Below are 15,520 nucleotides of genomic sequence, written 5' to 3'. Positions count from 1 at the left end.
TCTGCTAGCAACACGCTCAGCCTGCGTTCACAGATCTCTTACCACAACTCAACTGAGGAACAAAACTATCCCCTGACCATTCACTAACCGCTCCTTCGTTTTCACTTCGAACCTTTCAGTTGATCATTTATAGCGAACGTAGAAGCTGAGGACTAGTAGACTTAATTTAAACACTTGAACGTAACGCTCCTCGGAGTTAAATCCTACTTGCCCGCGTAAGTGCTCGTCCTCTCGAGGGCATCTCTAGGCTTCAACATGACAACGGATCTTTATCCAACGTCACTCTTGATCAACTCTTACTGCTTTACGGAACTCCTAAACTCTTTGGAAAAAAAACTACATCACTCTTAAACCGCTCGAGTGATTTTCAATTTTCGAAATTACTGCAACCAAGTTCCGCAAGCATATTTTCCCGCTAATTACACAATGGAAACAGGATCAAAACATCCTTTACGCCATTGGCCAATTAGTATCCTCCAATCAGCTTCTTTATTTAACAACCAATCAGAAGCCTTTGCTGGTCTAGTCCTTCAAAGTATGTGCCATGTTTACAAGTTGTCAAGTGGAAATATTTGCCAGGCTTGTTAGCTCCAGCAAAACCACCAAAAAGATACAAAAAATATCACTCAACTTTTTGTTTAGAGGGTTGTATTATTGAAATGTCGCTTCGTCTTTACATGGTTTTCATAGTATAATTGCAGCTTGATTCATCCCTCTAATGTCTGAGTTTCATGGCCCAAAATGCCAGGAAATGCATTTTCCGGCATTCAGTTTTCAAAAATTTTTCGGGTGAGCATGCCCCCGGACCCCCCTAGAAACGATGGGCTAAAGCCCATCGTGTGGGTCCTCCGGACCCACAACCGTCTACTTTGCAAAAAACTCCGGCTACTTAAAACCTTAAAGAAAACCCTGAACAGTAAAGAGATATAAACATTTGAAAATAATTAGTTCAATTTCAAAGGCAATTCCCAAAAAAACCTGACAGAGGAGCTACAGAAAATCTCACTTAGGTGGCAGTGAAAGGGTTAAATGGGTAACTCTGCCAGAATTAATTTATAGAATGGCAATTTTAGGGAAAAACAAAGTAGTTTCTAAAGAATTATCTGTTTTCTAAGCTATTTGTCCACTACTACTGGAGAAACCAAAGCCTGGAAACAGAGAGAGGCAAAATTGCCTTAGTACACGGATATATTTTGAATGCTAATGCAGTATAAATACCTGTAATCTTTATTAACCTTCAGCTGGAGAATATGACAGTAACTAAACAAAATACCCTTTACCTTCACCAGCAACAGACGCTGACATAAAATCACTTTTTAGGGCCATGGTGGCGTCCAAACTCACTTTGTCTCTTAGCGACCTACAAAAAAGAGTTTGTTGTTAGCCCTCACTAATTCTCCGCTGGATTCAGTACCTGACCTTGTTTTCCTTTTTTAGTTATGGATATGCAAAGTGTATTAACGATTATCTTTAGGGGTCAGGATATGCAAATTTGTCACTCACTCAGATGGAAACCAATTGATAAATAAATAAATATAAATAAATATTGCTAGTGCTCATCACCCTTACTTGCAGTTGAGGACTGAATTGCGAAGGGTGCGGCTCACAACATTGGGCTGAAAGCATACAAAGGTGCCTCTGGCTGCCGCTATACAGTCCATGTTTGATGTCAGAGCACAGCACCACAGCTAGATGTTAATTAGATGTTAATTAGCTGTGAGTAACACCTGATAAGTCAACGACCAATATAGATTTTTTCAAGATATACCAATTTGTCACTCACTCAGTAGAATTCAAATTGACATAGAGATGATCAATATTGATTTTCCGACGTTTCACTTTCCACAGTAATGCCGCAACCTAATAAGTTGAAATATTCTTCGATTTTTCTTTGTTCTGACGGGACTGATACTTATTGCATTTAGCACATGTCACCAAGCTAAAATAATTGCTCAGTGGAAGACTAAAGGTGTCACTGTGCTATGTGTGTTGAAAATGAATGTGAAGAGACATTTTCTCGTCGATTCGCCAAGTTCACGGGTCCACTCGTATTAGCAAAGGAGCACACTGTGAGATTGCTGTGGAAAGTGACAACTGTGTTCACCAAAAGCAAACTACTGCTCTTTTAGTATGTTATTTCATCATTCTATTGGTTATATTCGATACCTATAAGGTGTACTTGTAACATATTTGAAAGCTAAAGGCACTCAAATGTAAAAGACAGGGTTAAAACCACTCGAAAGCTGTGTTTACAAACTAAGCTGAAAAATATCCAAATATTTTCGGTATCACCTTGTTATAGTTGAACAGAAACATTCCTTTATGATAAGAATCAAACATGAATTCACTCTTTCCTAGCTAAATAGCTATCCTCTGGTACTTCATAGGTTTTTAACAACCTCGTAAAAAGTTTAAAGGAGCCGAAAGCGTGTTGGTGATTATTTTCACTTGGCTCAATTTGCATCTATAAAATGCAACTAAATACAGAATGTTTCATGATCTGTTCCAGATTTTATGAAAGGCTAAAAGATTTGGAAACAATCCTTGTTTTTACTTATCCCAAACTGAGACATTAGTAGCTGTTTACATGGTTGAGGATCCTTTTACCTGGTGTAGCCTGTCAATGATAACACACTCTTTTTAAATAATACCAATCAAACAGAAATTCAGTCATTCTTTCCTAACAAGATCAGAAACAACTGATCGCAACAGAACTCCCATTTTGTAAGCAATGCATCCATGACTTTTTCACAGTTCTCCTTTGATTTCTTTACCTTTTCCCTTTTTTAGCTTGTAATTTTTTCCATAAGTGGGTCAGTTCTGCCTTCACTTCCAAGTAACATTTCAGATATATTTTGAAGTATACCAGTAAGCAATAAATTCTTCTTATTAATATTTGAGTTTTAATGTGCCTTTCAGTTATTCTCTTTTAGGTTTTTTTGTTTTGTCAACTTGTTCTACATATATGTATATGTAACTGCAAAACAGAGAGGGAATAGGCCATTTCTGAGTTCATGTTTACCTTCTCTTCAAAGCGAGTCTAATTGCAAAGCTTTTGTGATAGTAATTAGTTCTACTTAAATATGAATGAAAACTGATTTTCATAAGAAAAACTTCCCACTTAGACTCGATTTGAAGAGGAGGCAGAAATGAACTTGGAAATGGCCAATTGTTGCATCTCCTTCTTTTGCTCTTTGTACAGATAATAGCCCCTTAATGACTTTTGAGTGTTCAATTTTTAAATATACTTTTTGTTTGCATTTTGCAAAACAAATGTCACTTATGCTAAGGAATAACCAATTCCAACTTGAGTAAAAAGTGAAAAGAAAATAGTTAGGAACTAGGAGCAATACCATAAAAGTTGATGATGACTTCCGATTTTTTTCTGTTTTTTTAACATCGGCAATTTTGGTTCTTGCGATAAATATGACAAAAGCAATGAAATGACTTAGTCTAAGATAAATCGCAAAAGTAATCAAACAATTGAGACAAAAACAATATTATCACGATAGAATGAATTTACATGAAAAAAAGAGTTGTTTTTCATGCCATTTTCTTATTCTAATTCAAACAGCACTGTGGAATTGCTCATTCGAGATAATAAATAATAGCTCAGTTAAAATAATTCTACTCTGAACTAAGATTTACCTGTATCATGTGTGAGAAAAAAAAAGACAAGCAAGAAGAACAAATTTGAATGGACAAGTGTAAATAATATTAAGAAGCACCTGTTCAGTAAAGCCAACTTTTGCTCCAAAATCTTCTCCATTTTATGGCCAAGTTTTGAGACCCAATGATTTGCTCCGTTGTAACGATAACAATTTTCCAGAATAAGGCGCATATCTGCAATAACTTCTGTGATACTGTTGTATTCGTAGTTGTTAAACTTGCAACCAACTTAAAAGAAAATACAATAAAAGTATTAGTGGTATGCACAGTGGAGAAACAGAGAAAACAACTAAGTCTTTCATGCCTAATTTTTTTACATTGCTAAGGACAAGGCAAAAAGTAAAAGGTTCCCCATTAGGTAAAGGTCGTGACTTTTTTCAATCAACAATTTAACAAAGACTTTGTTTGTGGGGATTCCCTTGATAGGGGGATCTATTTCCAGAGGAAGAAGCTTTTGCAAGAATTTTTGATACCCTTCAAAATAAATTACTTCTTTTCATGACCATAGTACTACTATAAGAAATCTAATATCCATTGCTGCACAAGAAATTGAAAATTCGTGAGGGAGGGAAACAAAGGTGGTAAAGGTGGGGAAATTAGTGTATAAAATAGCAAACGGCTGAATGATCAATTAAAGTAAATGAAAAAAAAAGAAAACTCGCTGTTCTGGCAATGATCTGGAAGTAACCGTAATCCACAGCATGTCATAGCTACGGAAATATTAGAATTCAACAATGAAAAATCGCGTCAAGGGTAAATTTGTAATTGTTTTAGGTGCTGAAACTTGTAAACAAAGATTGGCGATCATAAGGACGAGAGCCCCTTGCCTCATTACAATATAGTTGTACGTTGAGTTTTTGCCTCTATAGAGTTTACGAAGAAAAGGTCAAAGTCATTGCCTCTTGTAAGAGAAATAAAGCTTAAATGGTACGTATTCAGATAAGCTATGTTAAGAAAATATGGTCAAATTAAATTAAACTGTTAATGGTTTTACAAACTTTGGTTGAAGCTCATGGGCTCCTTAATTTTCTCATGATAGTCCCATAAACCAAGCGCTTCGGCGTCTACAGGCTCCATAAATGGCCAAGTCACATTTTTGTGAGAATCGCCTGTCATTTCCACAAAAACGCGATACCCATGCTGCACTTCATAACTCAGTTTTGTGACATCAAATTTGTTCACAGGTTGGTCCAGCGATTTTTCCATTTCCGGCGTTTGAACACGAGTTTCAAAAACTTCAACTGGCGCGATTTCAGCCGGCTTTGCAACTTCTTGTTCGACTTGATTTTCAACCACAGATTCCTTCGTTTCCATCGTTGAAGTTTCAATTCTAAGCTTTCAGGTCTTTTGCCAATCTCCGAGGCTATCCAGTGACCTAAGCAAATGCCAGTCACGGATAATTTTTTCACAAGGACGAGTGTGGGAGCTGTTAACTCTAAGCCATGCCAACTTTTCTCGATGGCATTGTTGATGCGCACTGAACAAAGACCTCGCGCAGACTCAGTGTCAACCACGCTTTTGAAGTAAAACTTCACAAATATTTTAAGCTCTCGGCTTGGCGCTTTTCTGTTACAAAATCAATTTTCAAGACGCACATTGATAAAACTAGTTTATTTTTAAAATTTACTAATGATCGAAAATAATTGATGCTCAGAAAATAGACCGGAGCCACCATCCTTTTGAGGCTCAGAAAACGCTCAAAATGCTTTAATTTTTATATTTACAAGGAGAAAATCAACATTATACTTTCAAAGTAAAGTTTCCTTTTGCTAGGGGTCCTGTAAGCTTAAAATAGGAATACCTGTAATTAAAAGTCTCCATTACCAAGGAAGGATGGCAAGAACAATACTTGAGCCCGCAATACATTCATAAGGCCTCTTTGTTCACTTTCCCGCCGAATTCAAAGGTTCTCTTCAGTGCAGGTAGGGAGACATCTTTGTCAAGATGCCCCTCTTAGGGAATAAAATTTACAAGCCAAGCCCGCTTCCGAAAGACCTTAAACCCGAGGATGAGGTATTTGTCATCAAAGAGACGAAAGAAGTGTTCAGATCGTATGAGTATCCTTGAAAACACACTGAAAGCGCGTGCAATCTTATTTTCAGGCTGTGCTTTAATGCACTTTAGCGTTTTGGTTATGTCAAGCTTTTCATCGATTAATGTTGAGATTTCAGGCAAAGTAAAACGTACATAAGGCTATTGTAAATAGATTGTCTAGAAGTACTTTTCTTTATGTTGAAAGTTTACGATTAAGGCTTGTACATACCTCTTAGCTTTATACTAACCGAGCTACATGTAGTTCGATGTCCGTACCGTAAGCGCTTCGCGCTTGGACCGTAAATCAACGGAAGAGACTCATAAATTAACAGGAAAAAACGAGGAGCCATAACTTACAGTACGGATCGAGAAAAACGAGGTTAGTAAGACATTAGTATAATTATTTTTGAGGTATAAAAACGTAATCAGGCGCGCGGGAATGGAACATAACTAGTTCAGTAGTTGAAGTCGATGAAGCAAGGGTTTTGGTTGTAAAGGTGAATTATCGAATCATCAAGATTTTCAAGAGGATAAATCCAAACAAACACGTGTGATTTTCAAAAGATGGAGCTGTAGCACGTCGGGTGTACATGTACATGTCACTGTCCTTCGTACAGATAAATAAACAATACCAAGAATGTCTCCCAGCCCTAATCATTGCACAAAAATGTTGTTTCAGTAGTTCATCAGTGGAGCAGATACTTCTTGTCTTGACCTGTGGAATGTGACCTGTGTTTTAGACCCACCTGCAGTAGCATGTGCATTGAAGTAATAGTTGGTTTTCAAGTTATGTCACTTCTGCCGTGTTGGTGGATGAAAACAAAAGATCTCCCATGAGCTCCTTTTGTTCGTCCACCAGCAATTGCACATTACTATACACTTAATGTATGGTCCTGAGGGAAACAGTTCCTTTTTTTTTTCCGAGAGTCCTCATGTTTTCCGAGACGAAGTCGAGGGGAACATCAGGACTCGAGGAAAAACAAAACTAACTAGTTTCCCGAGGGACCAGACATTAAGTCCTTTGTTATATATTTAGACTTTTCCTGCAACAATCGCAGCAAAACACCTGGAGGGGGCAACAACTGCGAAATTGTATCCCGGCCGGGATTCATTTGAATTTGATCAGGGCCATGTGACCAAGAATCAACCATCCACAGTGCTCGTTTTGTTGAGCGAAAGTGTAGGTATATAACAAATCATTGTTATCTGTCTCTTTAGAGATTGGTTGCAAACCACCTCTTTTTGACTAACTATCGACTAACTATAGGGCCAGTTAGGCCTGTTTCAAACGTCACGCTATTGCTGTGCCAAACTAAATAAATAATTGTATTTGACTAAAGCACGGCAGTACCACAATGTTTGAAACAATTCAGTTCGGCATGTTGAATTAAGTTTCACATGACTGCTTAGCATGGAAGACACTGTCGTGCCGCACAGCAGTAGCTCAACTTGGTTTCAAACGGTGTGCTATTTTCATGCTGAACTAAATTCATGAATTATTTTACTGATTGTAGTTTTGGTTATTTTGCAATTTGTTTGCATGTGTCCCAGTTATATACTAAAAAACAAAATGCTATTGCACAGAAGTTTGGGTGATTGCAAATCCAGCTTTACCCTAGAATGATGATGATGAAGAAGAAGTCAAAGAAATCAGCAATTCAGAAATTGCCAGTGTCTGTAATATATTCATCATCTTCTGGTAGATGTTCTATGGATATACATTTCAGTGAATGAGAGGAGGAACAACCAGAAACAGGGCTTGAAATTAATGAAAAAACCCAGTTGCAATTCTGCTACAAGATACGAAAATTTAGTCACAATTTCGCAAATTTTAGTTCCGCACGACTGCTTTGCACTGCATTGTGTTGTCACAGGTTTAGCAAAACAAAATATGAACGCGCAATACTTGCGTGTAAAGAAACTGCTGAAAATGGTGAATGATCGAAGGAATGGAATTGTGCACGTAATATCGCAGCTGAATTATGCTACAATTACGCTACCTTCAGATTGAAAGAAAATTCAAGGCAAGAAGCAAATTAATTTTGTCATTTCTTTATTTATTTTAGCAAAACATAGCAGCAAAGTGGCAACTGCTAATCCTTTTATTTTGAAATAGCGAAGGTGAAGACAAGTTGCAAATTTGCGACTTCTCCAGATATTTTAGTCGCAAAGGGAAAAAATTCAGTCATGTGCGACTGTATTGGTTGCAATGTCGGACCCTGAGAAAGTTGCCCTTCGGACTCAAAAAGTTCTTTTGAATCTGCTCTCACTGTATGTGCGTTCGAATTAGTGTTCCACCAGCCAACGTTTCTTTGCAGACCCCGGCATGATTGTCCCACAGCAACTTGCTGGGTTTTGTTGAAGGAAACCAGAAGAAGAATATTTATTCATTTAATGAACACACTTTGAGAAGTGATCTTCTCCTTGGAATAAAATGATGTAACATGGACTGCTGAATCAGTTGTCGTTACCCTCTGACATTTAAAATCGCCTTCATTAGAGCAAGCTTCCTCCAACCTTCGTTTAAGCTGCTGTCTGGTATGTGAAACCGCTGGATGAAAGGTTTGTTTTATTGGTTCCGCCTTTGAATTTGAATTTGGGGCGACTCAATTAAGTTCAACGTTTGAAACCACTTCTGTGCTACATTGTATGGCCGTGCCACTGCCGAGTAAAATTCTTTTAAGTTCAACACAGCAGTAGGGCATTACATTGCCTTACTCTTGCAGATCTGGAACTTTCACCAGCTTCAAGATTCTTGACTTTTTGGGGGCTGGTACATTACTTTGAATTGGATATTCTATGCAGTTTGTTTTAAAGCAAACATGGTCCCAATAGAGTGTTTTCGCTCACATGATCAGTAACCTTGTTTTTCCACCGAAACAAAAGAAAACTGTTGCTTCACAGTAGAGTTCAATTCCCGGATAATTAGTTGGGTACACCTCTTTTACCCCCCAAAAATCTGCATAGGCATTGTTTTCGACTTCATGTCCCTGGAGAAATTGCAAACAATGGTTATGCAAAAGTCTTGGGGTGTAATAGAGGTGTATTATGGGATTGTGCAAGTAGTGAATTGTTTAGGAACACCAAGATGGCTTTCGTGACGTCACGTGAAAGCACTCTATTGAGGTCTTTGTAACTGCCTTAGTTACTCACCTTGATCATTTAAAAATAATGTTAATTAAATTTTAGAGAAAAACTGATTCTGTAATATTATTGTTACTGTTCATATCCCTGTTGGATTGTTTTTCTTAATGCATGCTGAAGTGAATATGTCAATCGCATCATTTTGTATGGGTTTCAAGTATGGAGCTGCCAGTTCACTGGAAGAACAAATTTGAAGTATGCTGAAGCTGTAGAAAGTGAAAACCAGGCACTGGAAAGTTTGCAAAGCTTCCCAAAGTATTTTGAGAAACCAGTTCTACAGATTGTCCACCACGGTGAGTTATTTAACTTTACGAAGATATATTTTTATTTGTGTTTTAGATCTCATGGTATGAAGAATCGATTTGTAATGCAAGAAATGAAAAAGGGCGCGATTTACTTAAGGACTCAAATTTTATAATCTTTGCATAGTGTAAAACTGAAGACTTCTTTATAGATACAGACTGAGATACTGTTAACTACAGTGTAAGGGACAGCTGTATTATCCAACCAACGAAACACTCATTGTTATCCGGGCTGTAATACTGTATGTGTGCGTGAGAAATTTTTTTGGTTTTGGAAAAGGGTTCGATTGTATCTTATTTCATCTAAGCCTGATGTTATTTTATTTGGAGACTTGAAATTCAAACTTGTGGGATTGCCTTCGTTTTATCATCAGCATTTTGGTGAGAAGTATGGTTGGCCATCACCATCAAACGTACAAGAAATTGAAATGGAACAGAGAAAACACAAATGGTTTAGTGATGGTTTTCTAAAAGAAATAAGTGGCAATGAAATGAAACTGTTGAAATAGAAAAGGTTAAGTGTTCTTTTGTGAAGTGGTTTAGGCAAAATTGAAATGGTTTAGATTGTTTTGAAATGGTTCAGACACTGATGTTAAAACGGAACAGACTAATTCAAATTGGTTTATTCAACTGAGAATCCATCCGTCGGCGAAATGTGAAAAGATCAGGTCTGACAACAAATGATCTTGTGCCCCGTAGCAGAATGGTTTACCCAAAGAAGGCATGATTGAGCTAATTGACAAATGACTTAACTCACCGGCACATGTTTGAAACAAGTGTCAAATGGTTTAAGGGACGGGCAATCGATTCAGTGCAAAGTCAAATGGACAAGACAAGACTAAAATGGTTTAGTTAAAGAAGCAACGGTTCAACTAGTCTAGTCAACCATGTTTTTCGAGAGCAGGGCTAAATGTAACGAAGGGCTAAATGTAACTGATTAATGATGTCCACAGCATGAAGATAAACAAGATAAAGTCCTATGTCCCAGTTCAGAGTTGTCTTCTCTATAGCTTTACTCTGTTTTTGTACGTGAAATGGAAACGGTGTCGAAGTGGGGTTTCGTAAAGAATGTGGTCTCCTTCGCAGTCGTCTTTCGGGATGTCACACAATTAGCTTTGCGTGACATCTTGACAATTGACTACATGACTGACTAAAAAGAAGGGTCCTTAAGGTAACTCCCTTGAAAATGACGTACTATCCAGATTTTTTTGAAACTTGGCACAATTGATATTCATTCACAGGACACTAAAAATGGGAATAAAAAGATGGTGTCACAGTGCTTGTTTTCGCGCTGCATGCCCTTTATACGTTGTGGTTGGCCGTCACCACCAAACGTACAAGAAATTGAAATGGAAGAGAGAAAAGAGAAATGGTTTAGCGATGGTTTTCCAAAAGAAATAAGTGGTTTTGTGAAGTGGTTTAGTCAAAATTGAAATATTATTGTTTAGATTGTTTTAAAATAGTTCAGATGACGATGTTAAAATGGAACAGACAAGTTCAAGTTATTGGTTCATTCAACTGAGAATCCATCCGTTGACGAAATATGAAATGATCAGGTGTGACAACAAATGATCTTGTGCCCTGTATCACAATCATTATGGTTTACTCAAGGAAGGCACGATTCAGGTAATTGACAAATGACTTAACTCACTGGCAAATGGTTGAATCAAGTGTCAAATGGTTTAAGAGAGGGTCAATCGATTCAGTGCAAAGCCAAATGGACAAGACAAGACTGAAATGGTTTAGTAAAGAACGAACGGTTGAAGTAATCGACAGACGACTTAACTCACCAGCAAATGGTTTAATGAAGTGTCAAGTAGTTTAATAGCCGGGCAAGTGATTCAGTGCAAGGTCAAATGGACAAGTCAAGACTGGATTGATCAGTCGTGAGCCCGATAAAACTTGGCACAAACCTGACAGGCTTTTTTGTCTTCCTTGTTTTTGGATGAAGTATTCTTTTTGTTTTTCGAGAGCAGCGCTAAATGTTTACAACTAAGGGCTAAATGTAACTGATTAATGATGTCCACAGCATGAAGATAAACAAGATAAAGTGCTATGTCCCAGTTCAGAGTTGTCTTCTCTATAGGTTTACTCTGTTTTCGTACGTGAAATGGAAACGGTGTCGAAGTGGGATTTTGTAAAGAATGTGGTCTCCTTCGCAGTCGTCTTTCGGGATGTCACACAATGAGCTTTGCGTGACATCCTGGCCATTGACTACATGACTGACTAAAAAGAAGGGTCCTTAAGGTAACTCCCTTGAAAATGACGTACTATCCAGATTTTTTTCAAACTTGGCACAATTGATATTCATTCACAGGACACTAAAAATGGGAATAAAAAGATGGTGTCACAGTGCTTGTTTTCGCGCTGCATGCCCTTTATTCTAAGTACAACAAAAAAAGCTTGTACTTAAAAATTACGTGACACACTGGTCTCTTTTGGTGATCCACCTTCCCACACGCTTGCGCTGGGAGAACGGCTGTGCTGTTCCCAACCCAGCTCACCACATTTGTTGTGTGGAGCTACCACTTAAAGCGGTGTCTAAGACACCCGCCTAATACATTAGCTACGCCATGCTGGTGAGGCCCATCAAGGCCGAAACAGCTGTCCATGGCTGCTAATTGACCAGGTGAAATGGTTGTGTGCATGCGTGATGTGCTGGCCACACCGGGTTGGTGTTTGTGTCACCTTGCTTTTTTTGTTGTACTAAGCATAAAGGACATGCAGTGGGAAAACAATCACGGTGACACCATCTTCTTATTGCCTTTTACTAGTGTCCTGTGTATAAATATCAATTGTGCCAACTTTGACAAAAATCTAAATAGTATGTCATTTTCAAGGGAATTACCTTAAGGCCCCTTCTTTTTAGTCAGTCATGTATATATGTAGTCTTTTTAGTCAGTCGCGTATATATTATGTCATGCAAAGCTCGTTGTGTGACATCCCGAAAGACGGCTGCGAAAGAGACTACGATCTTTACGAATTCCCACTTTGACACAGTTTCCATTTCATGTAGAAAAAAACAGAGTAAAGCTATCGAGAAGACAACTCTGAACTGGGACATAGGACCTTATTTTGTTTATCTTCATGCTGTGGACATCATTAATCAGTTAGATTTAGCCCTGCTCTTGAAAACATCGTTGACTAGACTAGTTGAACCGTTCCTTCTTTAACTAAACCATTTTAGTCTTGTCTTGTCCATTGACTTTGCACTGAATCGATTTCTCCTGTCTTAAACCATTTGACACTTGTTTGAACCATTTGTCGGTGAGTTAAGTCATTTGTCAATTAGCTGAATCGTGCCTTCTTTGAGTAAACCATTCTGCTATGGGGCACAAGATCATTTGTTGTCAGAGCTGATCATTTCACTTTTCGTCGACGGATGGATTCTCAGTTGAATAAACCAATTTGAATTAGTCTGTTTCGTTTTAACATCAGTGTCTGAACCATTTCAAAACAATCTAGTAAACCATTTCAATTTTGACTAAACCGCTTCACAAAAGAACACTAATAACCTTTTGTATTTCGACATTGTGATTTCAAGACCAGTTATTTTGTGTGGCAAACCATCACTAAACCATTTCTGTTTTCTAGGTTTCATTTCAGTTTCTTGTATTTTTGCCGGTGATGGTGACCGATAGAGAAGCAAGCATTCCTTCCACATATTATTGTTAACTTGTCAAATGTTAATTTTAATTGATACAATCTTGGGACTCAGGTATCGGGGCCTCCAGCGTCAGTACTATTTTGAGACCAAACGTACCAACAATTAATTTAAGAATGGTTTCTTTTTTGATTGCTTTCATCAGCAATAAATTGGTATGTGTAATCATAGCAACTGCAGCATGTTGATTGCACATGGAAAACAAATTTAAGGTCATTCCTCAGTATTGCACACTGTGCATTCTGTACTATGCATAATTTTTATTTGGAGACTTGAAATTCAAACTTGTGGGTTTGCCTTCATTTTATCATCAGCATTTTGGTGAGAAGTATGGTTGGCCGTCACCACCAAACGTACAAGAAATTGAAATGGAAGAGAGAAAAGAGAAATGGTTTAGCGATGGTTTTCCAAAAGAAATAAGTGGTTTTGTGAAGTGGTTTAGTCAAAATTGAAATATTATTGTTTAGATTGTTTTGAAATAGTTCAGATGACGATGTTAAAATGGAACAGACAAGTTCAAATTATTGGTTCATTCAACTGAGAATCCATCCGTCGACGAAATATGAAATGATCAGGTGTGACAACAAATGATCTTGTGCCCTGTATCACAATCATTATGGTTTACTCAAGGAAGGCACGATTCAGGTAATTGACAAATGACTTAACTCACTGGCAAATGGTTGAATCAAGTGTCAAATGGTTTAAGAGAGGGGCAATCGATTCAGTGCAAAGCCAAATGGACAAGACAAGACTGAAATGGTTTAGTTAAAGAACGAACGGTTGAAGTAATCGACAGACGACTTAACTCACCAGCAAATGGTTTAATGAAGTGTCAAGGAGTTTAATAGCCGGGCAAGTGATTCAGTGCAAGGTCAAATGGACAAGTCAAGACTGGATTGATCAGTCGTGAGCCCGATAAAACTTGGCACAAACCTGACAGGCTTTTTTGTCTTCCTTCTTTTTGGATGAAGTATTCTTTTTGTTTTTCGAGAGCAGCGCTAAATGTTTACAACTAAGGGCTAAATGTAACTGATTAATGATGTCCACAGCATGAAGATAAACAAGATAAAGTGCTATGTCCCAGTTCAGAGTTGTCTTCTCTATAGCTTTACTCTGTTTTCGTACGTGAAATGGAAACGGTGTCGAAGTGGGGTTTTGTAAAGAATGTGGTCTCCTTCGCAGTCGTCTTTCGGGATGTCACACAATGAGCTTTGCGTGACATCCTGGCCATTGACTACATGACTGACTAAAAAGAAGGGTCCTGAAGGTAACTCCCTTGAAAATGACGTACTATCCAGATTTTTTTCAAACTTGGCACAATTGATATTCATTCACAGGACACTAAAAATGGGAATAAAAAGATGGTGTCACAGTGCTTGTTTTCGCGCTGCATGCCCTTTATTCTAAGTACAACAAAAAAAGCTTGTACTTAAAAATTACGTGACAATTTGGTCTCTTTTGGTGATCCACCTTCCCACACGCTTGCGCTGGGAGAACGGCTGTGCTGTTCCCAACCCAGCTCACCACATTTGTTGTGTGGAGCTACCACTTAAAGTGGTGTCTAAGACACCCGCCTAATACGTTAGCTACGCCATGCTGGTGAGGCCCATCAAGGCCGAAACAGCTGTCCATGGCTGCTAATTGACCAGGTGTAATGGTTGTGTGCATGCGTGATGTGCTGGCCACACCGGGTTGGTGTTTGTGTCACCTTGCTTTTTTTGTTGTACTAAGCATAAAGGGCATGCAGTGGGAAAACAAGCACGGTGACACCATCTTCTTATTGCCTTTTACTAGTGTCCTGTGTATAAATATCAATTGTGCCAACTTTGACAAAAATCTAAATAGTATGTCATTTTCAAGGGAATTACCTTAAGGCCCCTTCTTTTTAGTCAGTCATGTATATATGTAGTCTTTTTAGTCAGTCACGTATATATTATGTCATGCAAAGCTCGTTGTGTGACATCCCGAAAGACGGCTGCGAAAGAGACTACGATCTTTACGAATTCCCACTTTGACACAGTTTCCATTTCATGTAGAAAAAACAGAGTAAAGCTATCGAGAAGACAACTCTGAACTGGGACATACTGTAGGACCTTATTTAGTTTATCTTCATGCTGTGGACATCATTAATCAGTTAGATTTAGCCCTGCTCTTGAAAACATCGTTGACTAGACTAGTTGAACAGTTCCTTCTTTAACTAAACCATTTTAGTCTTGTCTTGTCCATTTGACTTTGCACTGAATCGATTTCCCCTCTCTTAAACCATTTGACACTTGTTTGAACCATTTGTCGGTGAGTTAAGTCATTTGTCAATTAGCTGAATCGTGCCTTGTTTGAGTAAACCATTCTGCGATGGGGCACAAGACCATTTGTTGTCAGAGCTGATCATTTCACTTTTCGTCGACGGATGGATTCTCAGTTGAATAAACCAATTTGAATTAGTCTGTTTCGTTTTAACATCAGTGTCTGAATCATTTCAAAACAATCTATAGTAAACCATTTCAATTTTGACTAAACCGCTTCACAAAAGAACACTAATAACCTTTTGTATTTCAACATTGTGATTTCAAGACCAGTTATTTTGTGTGGCAAACCATCACTAAACCATTTCTGTTTTCTAGGTTTCATTTCAGTTTCTTGTATTTTTGCCGGTGATGGTGACCGATAGAGAAGCAAGCATTCCTTCCACATATTATTGTTAACTTGT

At 38.1% G+C, this 15,520-nt stretch overlaps 2 protein-coding genes across 4 annotated transcripts in view; one reads left to right on the top strand and one right to left on the bottom strand.

Annotated features, from left to right (window-relative positions):
• Positions 1–5,148, bottom strand: part of LOC138000121 (uncharacterized) — a 20,879-nt gene extending 15,731 nt beyond the window's left edge. The window contains exons 1-3 of the mRNA XM_068846298.1: positions 4,668–5,148; positions 3,729–3,897; positions 1,281–1,360 (exon numbers count right to left, since the gene is read on the bottom strand). Of these exons, the coding sequence (XP_068702399.1) occupies positions 1,281–1,360; positions 3,729–3,897; positions 4,668–4,983 (565 nt within the window). The 5' untranslated portion in view covers positions 4,984–5,148. The remainder of the gene's footprint in view (positions 1–1,280; positions 1,361–3,728; positions 3,898–4,667) is intronic.
• Positions 5,149–5,554: 406 nt separating this feature from the next.
• LOC138000100 (tyrosine-protein kinase BAZ1B-like) overlaps positions 5,555–15,520 on the top strand; it is an 81,176-nt gene continuing 71,210 nt past the window's right edge. Inside the window, exons 1-3 of one of the 3 annotated variants that reach the window (XM_068846287.1) lie at positions 5,579–5,726; positions 5,956–6,082; positions 9,006–9,140. Coding sequence is in view for 2 of the 3 variants with exons in the window: in XM_068846270.1 (XP_068702371.1) it covers positions 5,614–5,726; positions 8,968–9,140 (286 nt within the window). In the remaining variant the exon portion in view is untranslated. Of the gene's footprint in view, positions 5,727–5,955; positions 6,083–8,243; positions 8,266–8,967; positions 9,141–15,520 lie in introns of those variants that run through there. The other 2 variants (XM_068846270.1, XM_068846278.1) reach the window with 2 other exon arrangements.

Source organism: Montipora foliosa, chromosome 1 (assembly GCF_036669935.1).
Source record: "Montipora foliosa isolate CH-2021 chromosome 1, ASM3666993v2, whole genome shotgun sequence".
NCBI classification, from domain to species: Eukaryota; Metazoa; Cnidaria; class Anthozoa; order Scleractinia; family Acroporidae; genus Montipora; species Montipora foliosa.
Note: the sequence above shows the minus strand (reverse complement) of the source record. Positions and strands in the feature narration are given on the sequence as shown.